Raw genomic sequence first — 19,558 nt, 5'->3', positions numbered from 1 at the left:
TCAATATTTTCTAGCCTTGGAACTCTGGCCAATACCACCAATACCCAACTGTCAAATGCGTGGAAAGTGACTGAAAGAGGCTGAAGGACTGAAGGAAAAGATAAGGCACTTAATAAAAGTGCCCAGCTGTTGATCTCCTGTGAGGTCAGACTCAGAGAGAATTCTCTGCAAACTATAGATATTTGCTTTCTCAGTAGACCTCCATTCAACATGTACTATGTGAGAGATGTTTTTCTAAGCATTGAACTATTCCTAACTATTTGTAGAGGTGAAGAGATAAGGTAGGGAAAAATAAAAGAGGGAATTCTCCCTCCATCCTACCCCAGTGTCATTCTTTCAAGGTTCTATCCAAGTTAAAGGTGACTTCTACAAGTATTTCCTTGACTACCTTTAAGTCCTCTTGATGACAGCAATTTTGACATGGTCAAGCTATTCTTCATAAAATACACAAACCTTCCATGACTAAGTGTCTGCACTTACTCCTTTCCTACTTTGCCTTCACTATGTGCTGTAGCTTCCTAATAATGCTCTAAAATTCCCCTCTGGAATCTTATCCACATCACCCTATCACAACCCAAAGCAAGGATATCTTCTCATAACAATGTAGGTGATTATGTACCACTTACTACTAGACTATCTAGGCAAAACTCTTAACTATAGATATACTACAAGAGGTTCAATACCTACAATATTGCTTTTGTTAAATTTGGGGAAATAAATTCTCCAAAAATATAACCACAAAGTACTTAATGAGCAGCCAGATCCCTGAGTATTCTATAGAGTTAGAACTAAAGTCACTTCTAAGTCAAGTGGTTTTTTTATTGTAGGGCCATTGTTTAAAAAAGAAATCAAGGTTTTAGGGACTGCTGAACTTTCAACTTCCAGCAATTAGGAAGCAAACGCCTCTTGGGGAGTCGAAAGCTTCAGCAGGCAACAAGGGGAGGATATGGCTCCATGCTCTCTTCGCTTGTCCAAATCACAGACCAAAGTGGTGTGTCGGAAACACCCCCCTCCCTCTTGACTATTTTTAAAAGATAAAAGGGTCACATGTATCTCCTTTGTATATCTCAGATGTATTCCCTTAACATCTATAACTCTTTTCGAATATCCTCATATAGTGACAATTTTGCCTACTGGATTTGTTATTTGATTGTTTGATTTTACCCCTTTGAGATCTATTTTATAAGCAATACTGGTAGAAGAGTATCTCTGTATAGATTTCATGTTTGTACCAAGTTACGGGGAATGTTGGACTTTATTCGTCAGCCCCCAGATGCACCAACGATATCTTGTGGCATTGCTTCTCTTTTGCATAGGCACATTAAAATGGAAAAATAATACATATGCAAATAAGTTCTTATCTAATAGAGATGGGAACACAAATTTGGTAATGTAATTAGGCCTTTTACCCTGAACATTGGCATAATGATTTAGCTCAGGCCTCAGAAGAATGGGCATCGCCCACACACACCTGGACAATGGATACCATCTATGGAAACAACCACAACTGTCTATAACATTACCAGGATCCAAGCCTCTACCAGGGAATGCGTTGGCATTGACTTACTCCAAAGAGTGCACCCAACATACAGACAACTCAGCAACAATCTGCATGCAGGGCAGATCGCTCCACATATAATGGTATGCTGAAACTAGAGAATGCTCCACATCAGCCTGACATGGATAAAAGAAATGCACAGAATCCAGAGTCTTTAAATATAAAAATCTGATACCAACAATAGCTAAAGTGTGAAAAAGTTTCACCGGGACCTTGAGAATGACTCGAGTTGGATGGACTGGTATGCCTGGAACCCAGAGTCGGTCTTATGCCAATAAACTTCTGTGGTGAGGCCTTTTTGTAATCAGGTCAAGGATTTTTTTCCATTTTCCCCATTTTTCTGGACCTATGCAAACAACGGTGATTACCACTATCACACCTTTACTATATTTTTTTACTCTTATCCTTTAAGGAAAAAAATACAATTTACTGAACTTAAAAACAAATAACTGTAGTAGAATGCCTGTCTCGAATACAGGCAGGGGATGGGAAACAGGGAGAGGATAATGTTACACTGGTGAAGGGGACGTGTTCTGGTTATGACTGTAACCCAACTATGATCATGTTACTTAAATAAAAAATATATTAAAAAAAAAGAAATCAAGGTTTTATGACATCAGATAAAGACTGCCTTTGACAGGATGGATAAAGACTAAAATGCACTGGATGGTTGTCTTGAACTCCAATTTGCAACCTTGAGGAATACAGGCTGTCTTCACAGCATGCGGTATAAATTCCTGTCTGACAATTACAAATGACTCACAACATGCATCCTGCAAAATATTTAAATACCATATTGCTAACCATGCATATTCATATCACACCCTACAACTTATATTCTGTGTGTATAACTTTTGCTGATAGAGCCCTTTAGCTACATAAGAACCATGGAAAGGGCAGAGCTCTAGTCACAGGCATGGGGTCTGATCACACTGATGCTCAGCAAAAAAATCATTGCTCAACTCATCCTTAAACACGATCTCATTGGGATCCTTAGAGAATACTTCTTCTAAATTTCTCTAATTATAAATTATATTACAAGAGTTTTATAAATAGACAAAAATTTGGAAAAAATATTACAAACTTCCAGAGAACCTTATAATAGATCCTGCGAATATTTGTATCTCAAACTTTCCACCTTCCATTTGAGAATTACAAAGTCAACTTGTAATGATTTGAAAGAGTAGGCTAAGCACCTTTTCAGATTTCTTCCAACTTGATACTTGTCTAATTATCAAGTTCTTTAGCCAGGAAGACAGACTGACTATCTGGTGTCTCTGGTCATTGGTAAACATATGGCAGAGACCAATGAAAAAGAGATGCACAGAGACAAGAACATTTCTCACAAGAGTCAGGTCTATGAATATAAAGGGCAGTTTAGGAGTGACAAACATTTCTCCAGTGCTTTCTGTCTCAGAACTTTTGTCCCCAGGGATGCTTCTTTAACCCCTAAAAAGCAAATTTGATTCAGATCTGTTTCCTCACAATAATATTTGTTCCTTTCATGGGGCATATAGATATGAGGAAAAAAGCAAAGCCCTAAAATCAATACATTCGGGATCAACTAACTTCCATGTTCGCAGAACAAGGCTATGGGCTTTGACATACTGCTAAATTTTCCTAGATTCTGTTTTCTCATCTGTACAATAAAGCACCTCTGCTGCAGTAAATTAAATGAACTATTGTCTATCAATGTGCTCCCCTGAATTAAAAATTGACCATTTTAAAAAGAAGTGTAGAGCTAGGGACAAGGGCTCAAAGGTGGAATGCAGTTCGCAAGATCCCAATAAATTCCAAACCCAGGGTCTCTCCACATCTCTTGCCCATTTTCAGTTAAAACTTTCCTCCACTACAGTTCTTCCAAGCTGCACAGTCTGAGTGGGGAAAAGCTATGTGCATGTGAAAGGAAAAGGCTTATTTTGTCCTTTCTAAAATATAGTCACTACCCAAGAAAGAACTTGACTTTGAGAAGGCATAAGACCTTCCATAGAAAATGGTCCAGTCTTTTGATCTCTTGTTAAGGGGACTTCATCATCAGGGGTTATTATTTTTTTCTTGTTTCTTTTGTTTAGGAGAACAGTAGCCAGCGATAATAGTAAACTTACAAGAACAGTAAACAGCAGTCTTCAGTGGATCTATCATGTGGTGAAATGCGCTGTGTAGGAAAAATTCTCCCAAGTTGAAGTCATTCTGAACCAGCTGTAATTGCTGCTTTTCTGAGCTACATCTGCAGTTCTGTGCTGAGATTCATCTTGTGGTGTCCGTGGAAGAAATGGAATAGGGCAGGGCCCTTTTCTGTATTGGATACTTGCTTGGAGCCCTAAGCCAGATTTTCTTTATTGTTTAGTAAGCTATTTTAATGAAATGTACTCCTCTTATTATAGAGAGTTCCAAATAAGATCTAAATCACAAACCAATAAAAGAAAATTATTGGGCTGGGTCTCTAAAGTTACTACCTAGAGGCTACTCCAGTCTGGTATTTATAAATCTCCAAACAGTTAAGTATAATTGTCTTCCTGCTTTTGGGATGAAAACCAATAGCAGTTTCAGTTACCATTGAAGAAAAATATTTTAGTGCAGAGCTTTGTTCATTCAGTGGGTATAAAGAAAAATGGCTTCTCCCCCACCACCAGCTCAGAATTGAGAGAGAATATTGTGGTAATGAAATGTTATACAGGAGCAGCTGACAAAGGTTTCTATGCTTCCAAGGAGAGAGAATGTGTGTGGAAATGTGCACAGTTTTAAGAGAGAGAGAACAATCTGGGTGTGCAGAGGAAAAGGTGGGCTCCTTAGGTGAAAAGTAGGCAAGTTAGCAAGAGACATGGCAGGGCACTCACACATGGGATGGTCTGTAGGGGTAAAAAAAAATCAAAGGCCTTATATGCACCCACCCACTTCACTTCAATGCAGGCCTTTCTTTATTTTAGACACAAAGGCAGTGCCACAAACCGACTTGTTAGAATCCCCCAATGCTGCCAAATAGCAGAGATCTCCCTCTGGAAAGAGAAGGCAGAGTATCTAGAACACAGATACTTGTGTTATCAAAATAAAATATATTCTTGTTACTAAAAACTAAGGAACTTGTCTTATCTAAATAATTTTCCATTGGAGAGAAGAGAAAAAGATTAAGAGAAAAGAGAAGTTTAGTTGACCATGGTCATGGATCAATAATGGGTGTTCTCTCTCTGATCACACTGGGAACCAACTCAGCTTATTCTGAAGTTTCTCCTAATGTTTCTCTCTAAGATGCCCTGTAGGATTCTGTCCCCAAGTCTCTTTCCTCAGTCCTCTCCCCTGAGACTCCACTCCTGGACTGCAAAACAACAGGGTGTGTCTGTACTTCTGCCTCTTTCCTGTATTTACTATAACATGTTTACTACCTACTATATTTTTAACACCATGGTTAAAAGGTTGTTCATAATAGTTTTCTTCTTCAGTTACAAAGTTGTTCCTGATTAAATTTCAGTCATACACTATCCAATGCCTTTCACCAATGCACATTTTCCACCACCAATGCCCCAAGTTTCCCTCCCACCCACACACCTGCCTGCTGCTGGTACAGATATTTTTTCTTCTCTGTCTCTCTATCTTCTTCTCTTTCTCTCTCTCTGTCTCTTTTTCTCTCTTTCTCTCCCTTCCTCCCTTTTAGACACTGTGATTTATAATACTCTGACTAAAGGGATATAATGCACATTACTTTATCTCCTTTCAGCATTCAGTTCTTGTCCAGGATGACTCTATTATTGGCTTAGTGGTCTCTTCTCTGGCCTAACTGCACTTTCCCACTATTTGTACCACCTGCTTTTATGTTCCCAGCAGGTGAACTTTCTTCCTAATGTTTCAGATCTTTCAGTCTATAGGACATAGCTGATAAGTGGCATCCCTGTCCTCTATCACCACTGGAAGGGGAACTTCATGGTTCAGGCATACTAGGTCTTACATTAGAATGTCTCATACCTTTACTGGTTCAAAGCTTCTGTTGACTTCTGGAGGTCACAGTCCTCACACAGCTCACTGTATCCTTCGCTTCCCCAAGGCCAATGTTCCCAAAGCTTGGGTCAGTTATTACTTTCTGTGGCTTCTCATTGTCTACTGAATTATTTGAAGCTTTCTAACTCATAAAGTCAAAAAGCCTAACAGACTCCCAAGGAAAAAAATCTTAAATTCTCAGCCCAAGTTTTAGTTTTATCTCTGCCTTCTGTTGCTTGTACCCCAAATTCAAGCTAAACTGTCTTCCTTTGATTACACCCCAGGTACCCATTGTTCCCTTCTGCTTTATTTTGCACCCAGTTATATTTCCATCTATCTACCTGCTGAAATCCTAAAAATAATTTCAAAGTGTCTCTCAAATCCACTTCTCTCTATATTACCCAATAACCTCCATGAATTGTAATTATCTCATGGCAATCAGTTGCAAGAAAACAACAACAAGCAACACCTCTTCACCAGTGTTCCCATTCAAAGTGAGGTTCTCTTTTTTTTTTCCCCCTTCCCTGAGGTTCTCTTTTAATCTAGACCAGATATACTGTAATTGTTAAAGAACATTTACATACACATGAACACACATATTGGCCTCTTGATCAATTGGGACCACACCCAGCACTGTTCAAGGGCTACTCTTGCTTGGTTCTTGGGGGTCACACCCAGCTATGCTCAGGATACTATGTTATAATAGGGATCAAATCTGGACTTCTGCAAAGTCTGTGCTCCAGTGTTTTGAAACTATCCTCTGGCCTAAAAACACAAAACCTTTTTAATTCTATGATCTTCAGTCATAGATGAAATCAATTATCTAATAAATATGTATCATGTCCCTGGACCAAAGGCCATCCATGGATAGTGACAAAGTCCATTGAGCACTGGCATTGCTATTACAGTTGTTGGTAGTTGAATGATAACAGCGCCTTGTGGTGCTCAGATGAACTTGCTTTGGGCTCCAAATCTGGAGATTCTAGTAACACAGCGATTCTAAAAGAACTATTTTATTTTCTGAGTTTATCACCTATTTCTATTTCAGATCATCCCTCCAACTCTTTAGTTCTCTCCACCCCTTACCCAGCATACTGTTCTTTCACAGACACCCAGCCCCAGTATTTATTTCTTGATTCAATTTTTATTTCTAGACCCTTATTCATCTTCCTCTCTTGCTTGACGTATCCATCTTAGACCTGGCAATCAATTCTAATATTTTCTCTGAAGCGCCATAAAATTCTTTACTTCTCCTGCATCATCAGACCAAGATAAAGCCAACATATACGTTCTTTGCTCTTTGCACCTAACACTGCAGAGAAAACTGCAGGGCCATGATGATTGTTACATTGCCTCTTTAGCATCCCATTCTCAACTGGTCTTTGCTGATGCTCATTCGAACACTTGGTTAATCCTAGTCATTTCTACACAATTAGGCATGAAAACAAGAAGATTATTCTGAACCTTGATCTTGATTAATTTCCTGTCCCAACTGTCCTTATCCTTTAATTCCTCAAGAATAATCCAAAGAACAATGTAGAAGACAGAGTGAGCTTTCTCCAGCCTCATCTTGCCCATCTGATCTAGTTCTTCTTCTGGCCACTGGCTTCTACATCTACTCAGTTGCCAATCTCAAAACATTCCTGATGCTGCTTCCGACCCTTGCTCATTGACATCTCCTCCCATCCAACTATTCACCAATTGTTATTATTTCTGCATCAAATCCATTTCAATTTCTAGTGTTCCTTCATTATTGGTATTATCAAAGATTCATTGTTAGCCCTCATTTTATCTTTTCTAGTATTTTGTAGTAGACATCCTGCCTGGTAGTCTTCTTATACAGCTTCTAAAATAGCTCCAGATTTTTTTCTGCCTCTAAACCATACTCACATTTTTGTTGTTCTATTAAAGAATTAAAAATCATCATGCTCTAAACCTTAATATTTAGCAAGGCAACAAAAATATGATGTAGACCTGTGTGGTCTGACATGGTTATAACTGGCCATCTGTTAACATTCATATTTAAATATATAAAAAGTTAATAAAAAGCAAGATTCAGTTCCTCAATAACACTAGACACATTCTATGTGTTCAGCAGTTATATTCAACTCATTCACAAATGTCACCCCTTCTTGGAAGCCTTTTCAAGTCCTTGAAAATATAGAACAAAAATCTTCTATGCTCATGTATTTCTGTGCTGGTCCTTGTCTCATTATAGCATGATTGGTTAGGGGAAAACCTCCTCTCTTTTCATCTATTTCCCCAGCCCAAATAGTAAAAGTGCAAATCTAGGTTATTTTTGTGTCCTGCTACTTTGAAGTACCTAAAATATAGGGGAATTCATCTATGTATCTTTTATTTTCTCTGAAGAGTTACCTTTTCTAAAAGAGTAAACAGGGAGAATCTATGCAATGCCCACTCATAAATCAGTATAAAAGCATCAGGGAAGATGAAATGATTCTGTTTCCCAAGCACCAAATCAAGTGGTTTTCTGAGTCTGGCCCTGACTTCCTTTGCTCATCCTCCCTTCCATGAGCCAGCTCAGTTCTTGTCTTTTTGAACCGCAGGAAAACAGTCTGGCAAGAGCCACTCTTGTACCAGTTGATTTAAATTGAAATGTTTTACCCTGATAAATGCGTGCTAAATAATACACCAGCTCTTCAGCCAAAGGGAAGTGACAGGCACTCTGTAAATAAAGGCACTTAGTTGCTGGTAAAGAGCTGTAAAGTGGTTCTGAGCTGATGTTTGCTGACCAGCAAGAAGTAGTTTCACCTGCTTTATGTAATTGTCACTGCAGTTCTGCCTGCTGTGGATATTAAAACTGCATCTCATAGACCCAAATGTCACATTGGATATACCATCCAGCATGAGGATGCCACCTTTCTCTGTAATTGTTTTTGACAACCAGCCATCAGATCTCAGATCTTTTCAGAGAGTGTCTGGTCTAGAGTCCCTAGGCTAGGCCAGTTCTGACACCATGTGGTCTCTAAGAATGAAAGCCACAGGAGATGGGGCAGAGGGGGAAACAGGGAACAAGAGGTTTCTTGGTCTAGGACACCAAATAGCACACAGGAGCAGGAGCATGAAAACAAATCCTGACAATGTTAAAAAAATATTTTAAATTGTGTTCTATCATGCCACGGGAACTTGACATAAGGTGTATAACTATTCTTACTCAAAAGCATATAGATTTGTTTAAGACCAGATTTCTGTCCCCCTGAGTTCTGGAGCAATAGCAACATAACTCTCAGAACAAAACAATGGACAGATTTCATCAAAATAGTGATCAAATGTGGGATAGGAACCTAAGTTGTTATTACTGAGGGGAAGGCAGATGTACTTCTCAAAATGAAAAGTACAAAGTAAAATCCGTTTGAAACTTGAAATTTAGTTCAGCAGGGAGGGTGTTTGCCTTGCATACAAATGACCCAGGTTTAAATCCTTGCATGCCATATAGTTCTCTGAGCCCACTAGGAGTAATTCTGGAGTACAGAGCTAGGAAGTAACCCCTGAGCACCTCTGAGTGTGACCTAAAAATAAATAAATAAAAACAAAAACATTCTGATGGGAAGTTAACTAACTCAAGTATCTGGGGCCAATTAGTATCCATTGGACAAAAAGGTCCCAAGGAGAAAAAAACAGGCTGAAAATCAGCTGACTGGATAAATTCCCAGAGTGGCCTCTTTATCTCAAATAGCCAGGGGTAAGCATATAATTCACTCATGCCCTAGGCAGGGAGCAGATATAGAAGATTGACTTTCAGTATTGATAAACCACTGCCTAATCATTTCACTTGCAAGGTCAGAGTGTCACCAGTGGAGATTTTTAGAGACCAAAACCAAGGGAGCAGCAGTGTAAGGAAATAAGGAGAAATAAAACCCTACTGTAGTTATGTCTGCTATGGATGCTCATTATGGACAGAGCACCTGGCTGCTAATTTTAGGAACTTATGATCTACTCCATATGCCCATCTACAGTAGTCAGTGGAAAACACACAGGCCAGTGAGCAGAACCTCTGCCTTTTTTTGGTTTGTGTGTGCGTGCACAGGTGTGTCCTTTCAAATAAAGGAAAAAATGGCTCACCATTCACTTTTCTCTCAATTTCCTGATCAACCCCACTTTTCTTGCTCACTCCTGTGTTAAAAGCATCTGAGAATTGGAGAGTGAGTGCCTATGGACAAGGAGGAGAGTGGAACTATTTTCCCAGGTTTGACCATCAACTAGTATTGGGAAGGTTTCTGAGAGCTGGAAGGCTCCACCTGGTGTTTGATCCCTAAGAACTTAAATAACACACTGGGATTTTTATCTCTGTACCTCAAGAATCATGAGGAAGAAATTGAGAGGAAATAAGCTGAGCCTAGAAAGGCATCATTTCCTGCCTGCTCACGCTCAGTCCCAACCCTTCCTGCTGCCTTCTGCTACCAAAAGAAGGCAGTACCACTACTTACTCATCTTTCCACTCTCTTTGCTAGTTCTTCCTGGGAGATGAATAACAGCTCATCAAATTGGCTAGAATGTACACTAGACTGGGCTTTGTAAGCATGAAAATGTATTGTGACTTAAAGCAAAATTCATGGGGACTTCTGTGTAAATGCATATTTGAAGCCAGTAGATACCTACCAGAGTGGGCAAGAGATCTTGCATTTTTAACCAGGCCTCTGGGGAAGCCACATGGTATAGCAGGAAGAGCAACAGATTCTGAAAGGCACAAGCCAACTGTAACCTGCTTCGCTTAGCTTTGTTTGACAAGTCCTCACTTGTCTCTCTGTAGCTACCTTTTTCACCTCCACATCTTTAGCTTGAACAAAAGGTGGGCCTGGCTGCACCCTCAACAGCCGGCTAGATAAAAGTGTAATCACTTTCCATCCTAATGTTTTGTTGTGTCTATTTGGGCCCAATTGAGAATGAGATGTGGAGGAAAGAGGGCACATGCTGGAGTAGCCTCAGGCTTTCTCAGTTCAGGTTATGTCAAGAAAGAATCTACTCTAGCCCACTGATGAAAGAAATTGGCAGTGGACTCAATACATTGGAAGGATGAGAGGAAGAAAAGTCAAAGAGGTCACATTATTAATTGCTGCATGTCCAACACCAAGTAGAAGGGTCTGTGGCGCTCAATCTCCCATCCCCTCTCTAGTTCCCAGCAATGGAAGTCAGGGTCTTCCCTTAAAGTTGCTTTGAAGTTGCTTGTGTTGGCTTGTGGTCTGAAGGCAGCTGATTCCAATCTAGGTCCCTTTCAAAATCCCCTCCTCCATACTTGTCCCTTTGGTAGGTTCCAGCCCAGAATAACACAGAAAAATAAAAGCCTAGGAACTTTTGGCTCTGTTGCGCCCCAAGATTGAGCTGATTGACAAACGCACACAGAACTCAGATGCACAGTGGAGCTGAACTTTCTCATCTAAAAGAGATGGTGCTTCACAGCCATAATCTAGTTTTTCATGACTGCAGCCACCACTCTCCCTCCTGGAAGGAAAAAATTCAGGCTCCTCTTGAGTGCCTGATGCCACACTCGTACACACATATACAGTGGACCACATGACCATGAGTTATTCATGGAGGCCAAGGCACTCAGAAGAAGACACACCTTCATACCCTTTCCTGCCCTGAGCAATGGAGTTGTTTGTGGCCAAGTTTTTGCTGTGCTTCTACTCAGAGGCACCTAGATGACAGCTTTCCTCTATATATGCCCCAAAGCAAATAACAGGGAAGATAAATGGAGCAGAGCAGTCAGATGGGCATCAATTAACTCTTGTCAAGCCCCTGCATGGAGGGTGGGCAGGAATGGATGTCACATCTTGGAAAGTGATTCTCCAGGAAGTTCTCCACCTCCAGAGGCCTTCCCTGCCCCTTGGTCTAAATGTGGCAAAATAAATTTAACACCCCATGAAACAGCCCCAAAATGGTGAAACCTAACAGCCTTGTCCCCAGATCAATACCCAAACTGTGTGTTTTAAGAAAACACAGAGCATGCATTGTTCAACAAACATTGTTTTGGTTTTCTCACATTTATCAGGTGAGGTTGGCCATAAACTCACTATTTGGGAAGGCTTAAGAAGTGATTTGTGCTATATTGCACGGGGGCAGTCATCGCTCAAGCCAGGATGGCACAAAGTGGGCACAGCTTCCTCTCTGTGAGCCATCACAGAGTGTCAGTAACACTGCCAGGCAGGCTGAAGTGAGCCTCTTTGAACTGCAGCATGAAGGATGTATCCCTCTTGCCAGCTCCTGTCCCCCAAGGGCTCCACAAAGAAGTATTATAGGCTGTCCTTACCTTGGGAATTCGCCTGCAAGACCCCAATGCTGTCATCAAACTGCATAGATTTGATGTTGAGGGATGCCAAGATGCATTCCTTGTCCTGCAGCGAAGTATCATCAATATTATTCTGATTGGCAGACAGGATCACACACATGTCACAGAGGTTGATGTTGACGGCTCTTAAGTCAGCCCGACTTAATGGTGTACCCTTTGGCAGGAAAGGAAAGGAATCAAAACGAGAAGCAAATGTGAGACAGGGGTGAGAGGGAAAGAGGCAAAAAAATAATAATAATAAAGACAAATTAAAGATGGAGCCAGAGCTTTGGGAAATGATTGAACAAGCCTCTTTTTTAAGTCTTGACATTCAGCTGGCCTAACTACATTCCAGGGAATAGGAACTGTGGCTAATCTAAAGGGTAGTTGATGCTGATGGCAGTGTCTGGGGTTGGCTCTCAATAGTCAATCAAGCTATTACTAGCAAGTGAGAGAGAGGAATAAAGCCAGGTTTCTACTGCTTCTCCATGCCTGAAATGGTCTTGATGGAAGGAACTGTCCTGTAGCCTTCTCTGGCTTTCAGAATGAAAGGAGGGTTTGGATTTCTAATACTGGTCTGTTTCATAGCTGGTCACTATGTCTCAGGCAAATGATAGCAGTTCTAGTGGGTATTTCCAAGACAGCCAAAAACAAACAGAGTGTTGCCTTTATTTGAGGAGGCTAAAAGCTCTGCTTGATCAGAGAGATGGGGGGGGGGCGGGGAGGTGAGTGGAAATTGTGGGCAGCTTGCAAGGGGAAGATAGAAAGGAATTAAGTCTTAGATTATATCATTGTATTGCATATTTTCAGCAATAAAAATAATAATACAAGTAAATGAATTAATTGTCCAAAAACTTAAAAGTCGTCTGACTAAACATGAATATAAGAGTTAGTTCAATGTAAAAGATGAAAATATTTCTTTGTCGGTATTGGTGTTGCAGAATCTCAAGGACAGAGGAACAAGCTAAAGAAAAATGATCCCACCACAAACTTTTTAGACAGAATGCAAAGCAGAATTTCATTTATGTAAAAAAATAATAATAAAATACAGACTTAAAGTGTTCATGAATGCATTTATAAGTATATGTATATTCAGAAAGAAAGTTCAGGAAAAATACACACAACTAATAACAGTAATTACCTCTAGGGAGGAGAAGATTGTGGGGGTTGAAGGGAAAGTTTGTTTTTAACTTTATACGCGTCTTGTTCTTTGAATATTTTATAACAAGAACATATTTGTATATTAGTGGTGTAATTAAAAATAAATAAGCTATTAAACTGATTTGTTTTTTAAATTATATTCATGACAAAATCAGTAGAAAAAAAAGTTTGGATTAAGGAGGCCATAGTATAGAAGGCAGGGGTGGGTAAAATATAAGCAAGATGTATTGGAGTAGAGTATTCTGACCACCACAGCCAAACACCATCCACTGCACCATGGCACTGCACTGAAGGTCATGTGGCACTAGTATAAAATTCATACTCAGCTTCTAGTTTCCTTGGTCTACTTGCTTATTTTCTCTGCATGATGAATGAGACTTGAGCTTGTCTGAAGACTGGAGTGATGGCCAACTATATGAAAATGGTCTGCCAATGACCATATTTATACTTTGAGGTGCCTTCCTCCCTTTATCCTGTCTAAAGATGGGGCTTTCAGAAGATTGAGCTTGACACCAGAAATTAGTCTGGAGGGACTAGAGAGCCAGGACAGTGGGCAGGGTACTGGCCTTGCATGCAGCCAAATTGGATTCAATCCCCAGCATTCCATATGGTTCCCTGATCCCTGGCAGGAGTGACCTCTAAGTGCAGAGCCAGAAGTAAGCCCTGAGCACCATCAAGTATAGCCAGCACCACCCAAAAAATTATTATCCTTTATTTTCTATTTAGACAAACATATTATATTCTCTAGTCAAAGTCACATCTGGCATTGGTTTATTTTGTTTTGTTTTGTTGTGTGTGTGTGTGTGTGTGTGTGTGTGTGTGTGTGTGTGTGTGTGTGTGAAAGAAAAGGATCAAAAACATGAGTAAGAGGGATCCTGCACTTACAGGCAATATGGACACCTTGGGGAAGTTGTGAAGTGTCTCCCATTCTCGCTTGAGGTACTCAATGGACCCCACAAACACAATATGTTTGAGCTCGTGGTAGTGGAAGTTGCTGGCACGAAGAGGCATCACAAGGTTCCGGAGGCCAATGAGGGCTGAGCTGACATCACCGAAGATGCATACCACCACGTGGCCACTAAGGACAGTCATAGCTGCTTCACTTCGAGTCTGCAACAAGGACAATGTCATAAGCATTGGGCATAAGACCTCAAAAGTTGTGATCAGAACAGAAAAAGAATTGTGTGAATTGACACACAGTAGATATTTTTTTCAACATTTTCTATGTTATACATTGTGCCATTATTTTTATCACTGCTATAAAATATGCCTTATATATTTATATATTGAGATATATGTGTATTTTATTGGTGAAATATGTATCTATGAACATAAACCTATGTAGCTCATTACCTGTTTTGACAAAAAAAATTGGGGGGCCCACACCCAGCTCTTTACAGAGCTTACTCTTGACTCTATGCTCAGGGATCACTCCTAGAAAGTGACTATATGGGGCAGATCAAATAAAACGTATTTTTAATGCCTATAAGAAAATCTTTGAGAATAGATCTTAAGAGGGAAGATAAGAGAAAGGGAAAAGCAGTATTTTAGTATTTTAAAAATATAATGGCTTAGATGCACAAAATTGTATTTTTGGCAGAGAAATGGGCTGCTTTTTTGATCTATCTTGTTGAGAGGATGTTGAAATGATCAGTTTTTGTTGGTTCTATCTTTAGAAATTCTAAATCTGTGTTCTAGACTCATCAGTAAGATATCACAATGCAGCATGCAGCAGTAAGGAGAAGATATATCCATAAAAATTTGGTAAACCGGGGCCGGTGAGGTGGCGCTAGAGGTAAGGTGTCTGCCTTGCAAGTGCTAGCCAAAGAAGGACCACGGTTCGATCCCCTGGCGTCCCATATGGTCCCCCCAAGCCAGGGGCAATTTCTGAGCACTTAGCCAGGAGTAACCCCTGAGCATCAAATGGGTGTGGCTCAAAAAAAAATTTGGTAAACCAGGGCCCTCACAGAAAATCTGATCTACCACCAGCTTTTGTATGGTTACAGAGCTAAGACTGGTTTTACAACTGTACTAAATGGTTGAAAGAAATTAAATAAAGACTACTCCATAATAGTTGTAAATTTCCTGATGTTCAAACTTGAGTAGAATATAATTGAAACTGACATACTTATCCATTTAAGTGATAAATAGGAATGATTTTATACAATGATAGTAATGTTTATTAGTTGTGACAGCAGGGGCCAGAGTGATGGGGAAGTCACTTGCCTTGCATGCTACCAACCCTAGTTCAATCCCCTGAATCCCTATGGTGCATATGCACTGCCAGGAATATTTCCTGAATGCAGAGCCAAGAGTAAATTCTGAACACTGCTGGGAGTACCCCACAAAGGAAAAAAAAATAGTTGTGACAGAAAATTCTAAAGCTTTAGTATATGACCTTTACAGGAAAAGTCTGCTAATCTAGAGTCACTCTATCCTTAAGTTTTTCAGGGACAGGGGCAGAATAGTCCAATATGTATAAAATGAAGAAAGAAAAACTCTTGAATAATCATTAAAAAGTATCTAGAGTTATATCAATAAAAGCAACAAGATTTTCCCCAAATCTAGGCCTGCAGCCATAACAGAGTCAAATGAAGACATTCTTTTACCTCAATCTGAAAGAATAAAATCACTTTGAGTTTCCCTGGAAACACAAATGTTCTGCTCTGCTTGCCCTTTGGTTCACTGTATTATTGAAGCACAAACACAATTCTAGGCCTTTCTCTGTCTCCCTTTCTTCCCAAACACAACCCACCTCACTGTCCTTCCTCCCCACCCACCCACTGTGTGCCTGGATGCCCCTGTGTGACTTACAATGCTTTGGGGGAGGCATATTAATGTCCAAAGCACATATCCAACTCTGTTCAATTTAATCCCTCCAATTGACCAGTGTATTGATTGTTTAAATGCCAATATTGCAATTCACGACAATGTCAGAGTTATTACAGTAACCCCCAAGGAGAGAGAGAAGCTAGCTTTCACTTCCTAATCATTACACTAAGGCACGGGCTGTCACCATTATTGGTTTCCTCTCTACAACTCACAGGGACACCTACACATTGGGCTACTAGAAATGTCTTTTAAGCTGGGACCAAGGAGGACCCACAGGGGACTCATGTTCCACATCACAGCTTCTTGGGGGGGGGGGGATATCAGTAGTTTAGCTATCTTGGTTGCATGAAAGTGTGAGTAACTGGAGACTCAAAAAGTGGGTCACCTGGTCTGTAGCTTGCTGTCACGGGGCTCCTTATTACTTTTAATTGGATAACCCATTTTGTTGCAAAGGTTTAAACTGAATCCAAACTGAATCCAGAGGAGAGGCTGGAAATGTGAAAATGGGGAGATGGAATAGTAGGCAGTATCAGGTAACGAGGTGGCCAAGACACAGCCACTATCCTCAGGAATTTCCATCTAAAGAGTGAAGCATCATCTCAGCCCAGCCACAGCAGTAGCACCTGGATAATCTTGGAAGGACCTTCCAGAGAGGCTGATTCTACCAGCTGTCTGATTTACTAGTGTGATTACTCATGTGTATCTCAAATTTTACTACACAGCCACAGGGCCCCACCATTTTGTTCCTGAGTGGCTTTAAACCCATCCCAAACACAGTCTGGTTGAAGTCTGTAAGACTTGCCTGGCCTCTGAATTACAAACGTATTCTTCTCCCACTTTGAATGGCATATCTTTGGCCTCCAAATATTTCTCTTTAGTTGACTGATTTATGGACATATCTTTTCATATTTCAATGGGCAAGTCTTCAAGATTGAAGCCAATACATGTGTTCTCACCCCAAAGCAGCAAGAGTCCTTACACATAGTGAAGAGATACACCTTCGCACATCTACACATAGCTGGATCTTGGGGGTGACCTTAGATATTTAGGGAGCTCTGTGTTGGCGAAAGGATTCAACTGGCACCTTTCTAGTCATAACCCTGCATAATTATCTGAATAATACATTTTGATACACAAGTTACTCATAAACATGTATCTTCTGTTTATCCTCACTGGAACATAGTTAATAACAAGCTCTTGTCCCCTAGCACAGAGAGCAGTGTCTATTACAAAAATGATAGGTTATAAATATTGGGTTAAATTATATTATTTTCAGATATCAGAAGTTGAAACCTATCTCCATAAATTTTTTCTTGTCTGTAGAGGACTTGGATTTACATTAGTGAGCAATACCTTCTTCTTCCTTTTAAATATCAAGACAAGCTATGGAAACCCTCCATGCCAAATATGGCAAACCACCTTTGTTGGGGTCACATATGATGGTGCTCAGGGATAATTACTGGCTTTGCACATGATAATTATGTCCAGAGGGCTCAAGGGACCATGTGCATTACCAATGATTAAATGAAATGAGCTGTATACAAGGCAAGACTCTTACCTGCTCTATTATCTCTCTGGCCCTGACCCCCAAGTTTGGTTGGAGATGGCAGAAATACCAAACTGAGTCCAGATTACCAGAACAAAAGTGCATTAGGTTACAAATGCATGCAGGGGCCTGTGAGAAAGGCAAGTATACTGCCAGTAAGTCAGACTCTGGCTGTTTACTAATAATGCTGAGTTTCTAGATTTTGGTTTGCAGCTTTCTTTTTTTCTTATTGGTATTTGGAACCACACCTGGCTGTGCTTAGGACTTACTCTGCCTCTGTGCTCAGGATCACTTTTGGCTAGGTTCAGGAATCCATTGTGGTCCAGGGGTCAAACCCAGGTCAACTGTAAGCAAGGTTAGAGCTTTTCTTTCCTGCTGCACTCTCTCTCTCCACTTCTCTTTTGCAACTTTCAGATGCCCAGAATAACTTTAATATAATGTGTATTGGCTCTTATGCTCAATTACAATTAAATTAAAAGAACATGTGCTCATTCAAATCAAACCAGGAGGAATTTAGTTGATTTTAGTATAATACCTTTCTGAAGAATTAGACCATGTTGTGTATGTTTGGCTTTTATTATTTTGTTTTTCTTTTTCTAGGAGGGATTGCCATGATATCCAGAATTATAGGATTTTCCTGGCTGACATAAAGGAGCAAGCCATGTCAATCTGGGGATTAGAGGAACAGGGAAAAAAAGAGAGAACTTTCATTGACTTTCCTGATTATTAATCCATTTTTTATGGATTAGTAAAACAATAAACTGGGGCAAAGCCAATGTTGGCATTAAAACATAAGACAGTTAATTGGAGAAGTCTGAAGAGTAGAAAGGACTGTGATCTATACTGACAGCCCTGACACAGATGAAAAGTCAACTAGAGTCATTGAGATGAACAAAGCTCATTACCAACCTCTGAGACTTTCCTTACTCTTTCTCAAGGTAAACCCTTTGTCTACCACTGTCATCATCAAAGCAAATGCATTTGCCTGTCTACATCATGCACTGAAAAGAATCCCAATGAGATTGGGTTGTTATTGAGAAAGATATAAGACGTGGTTAGATATAAATAGCAAATTGGGTATTTTTTACCCAGTATTTATTAACAATGCTAGGTAACCTTTTTATTTTTTTGAGTTCTATGCTGGGTTTTTATCTTATCTCATATCTTTATAGATAAAAGATGAAGATCAAAGTAGTCAAGATATTTTAACAAATCCATGTCATGCAGCACTAGCACAATCAGGCTCTGGCCCAACCACCATGTCCACAGGAATGATGTTGCACTCTGGCTTCAGGACATTCACCCTGAATCTGGCCACTCCCTACTGAAATGAGACAATACATGCAGAGATGGAAATAATCCCCCCTTGCCACATGCTGATTAGAGTTGTGGTTCTTGCTATTTCAATACATGTTCCACATATAAATTCTTAAAACAATTGAAGCCAGGGGCTATATTGTTGTCATCATTTGGAAAACTTTATTCTGAGAAAATATGAGTTTTGGATAAATATGAATGACACTTCTTCTACACCTGTCACTCACCAGGATGACCTTCTCTATTTCTTTGGGTGCGCACCAGTGAAACATCCCTGTGGAGTCATATTTCTTCACGTTTGAGTCCATGTTGTCAATCTGATCATTTCCAGGAATTAACAAAGGGTCATGCCTGGGGAGAAAAGGACCAAAAAAAATTCTAAGTGGGAAAGGTAATCAATTATAAATGACAAGTGCCCCCTGAGTCCGATTTCTGAGGAGATAAAAGATGCCAAGGAAGTAGTTGTCACTAGTGGCCATTCCTTTGCTCGAAGAACCAGCACTTCAAAAACAACTGCCTATACTAAGACCTGCCTTGAAGTGCCATGAGACTTTGCCAGGTCATCATTTCATCTTTCTTTTCTGATCCTCATTTTGCAGATGTATTCTCCCTTTCTCTGGATATCATACTCTCCTTTCATTTGACCAGTCATCAGTCTCTTCAGCACACAAAAAAGTGCACACCCATACCACACACATTCCAAGGAGTTGCTATTAGCATTGACTATGAAGAGGAAGGAATAGGAACAGGGTTTCATGCTGACTGACTGGCACAACGATGGAAAACCAATTATTCGATCTTTCGGATGAAGACTTCTGACGTGATGCTCTCCGCAGTAAAAGCTTTAACAGACTGCACTTTAAATATTTTAGCAATTTGCCCAATCGGA

General features: G+C 40.1%; 1 protein-coding gene across 10 annotated transcripts in view; it reads right to left on the bottom strand.

Annotated features, from left to right (window-relative positions):
• KCNMA1 (potassium calcium-activated channel subfamily M alpha 1) overlaps positions 1–19,558 on the bottom strand; it is a 676,533-nt gene that overhangs the window by 49,443 nt on the left and 607,532 nt on the right. For all 10 annotated transcript variants that reach the window (XM_049789608.1, XM_049789616.1, XM_049789609.1 and 7 more), the window contains 3 exons: positions 18,897–19,020; positions 13,860–14,084; positions 11,796–11,988 (listed from right to left, as the gene is read on the bottom strand). In XM_049789608.1, coding sequence (XP_049645565.1) covers positions 11,796–11,988; positions 13,860–14,084; positions 18,897–19,020 — 542 coding nt within the window. The remainder of the gene's footprint in view (positions 1–11,795; positions 11,989–13,859; positions 14,085–18,896; positions 19,021–19,558) is intronic.

Source organism: Suncus etruscus, chromosome 15 (assembly GCF_024139225.1).
Source record: "Suncus etruscus isolate mSunEtr1 chromosome 15, mSunEtr1.pri.cur, whole genome shotgun sequence".
Lineage (NCBI taxonomy): Eukaryota > Metazoa > Chordata > Mammalia > Eulipotyphla > Soricidae > Suncus > Suncus etruscus.
This window is presented reverse-complemented; position numbering and strand designations above follow the sequence as displayed.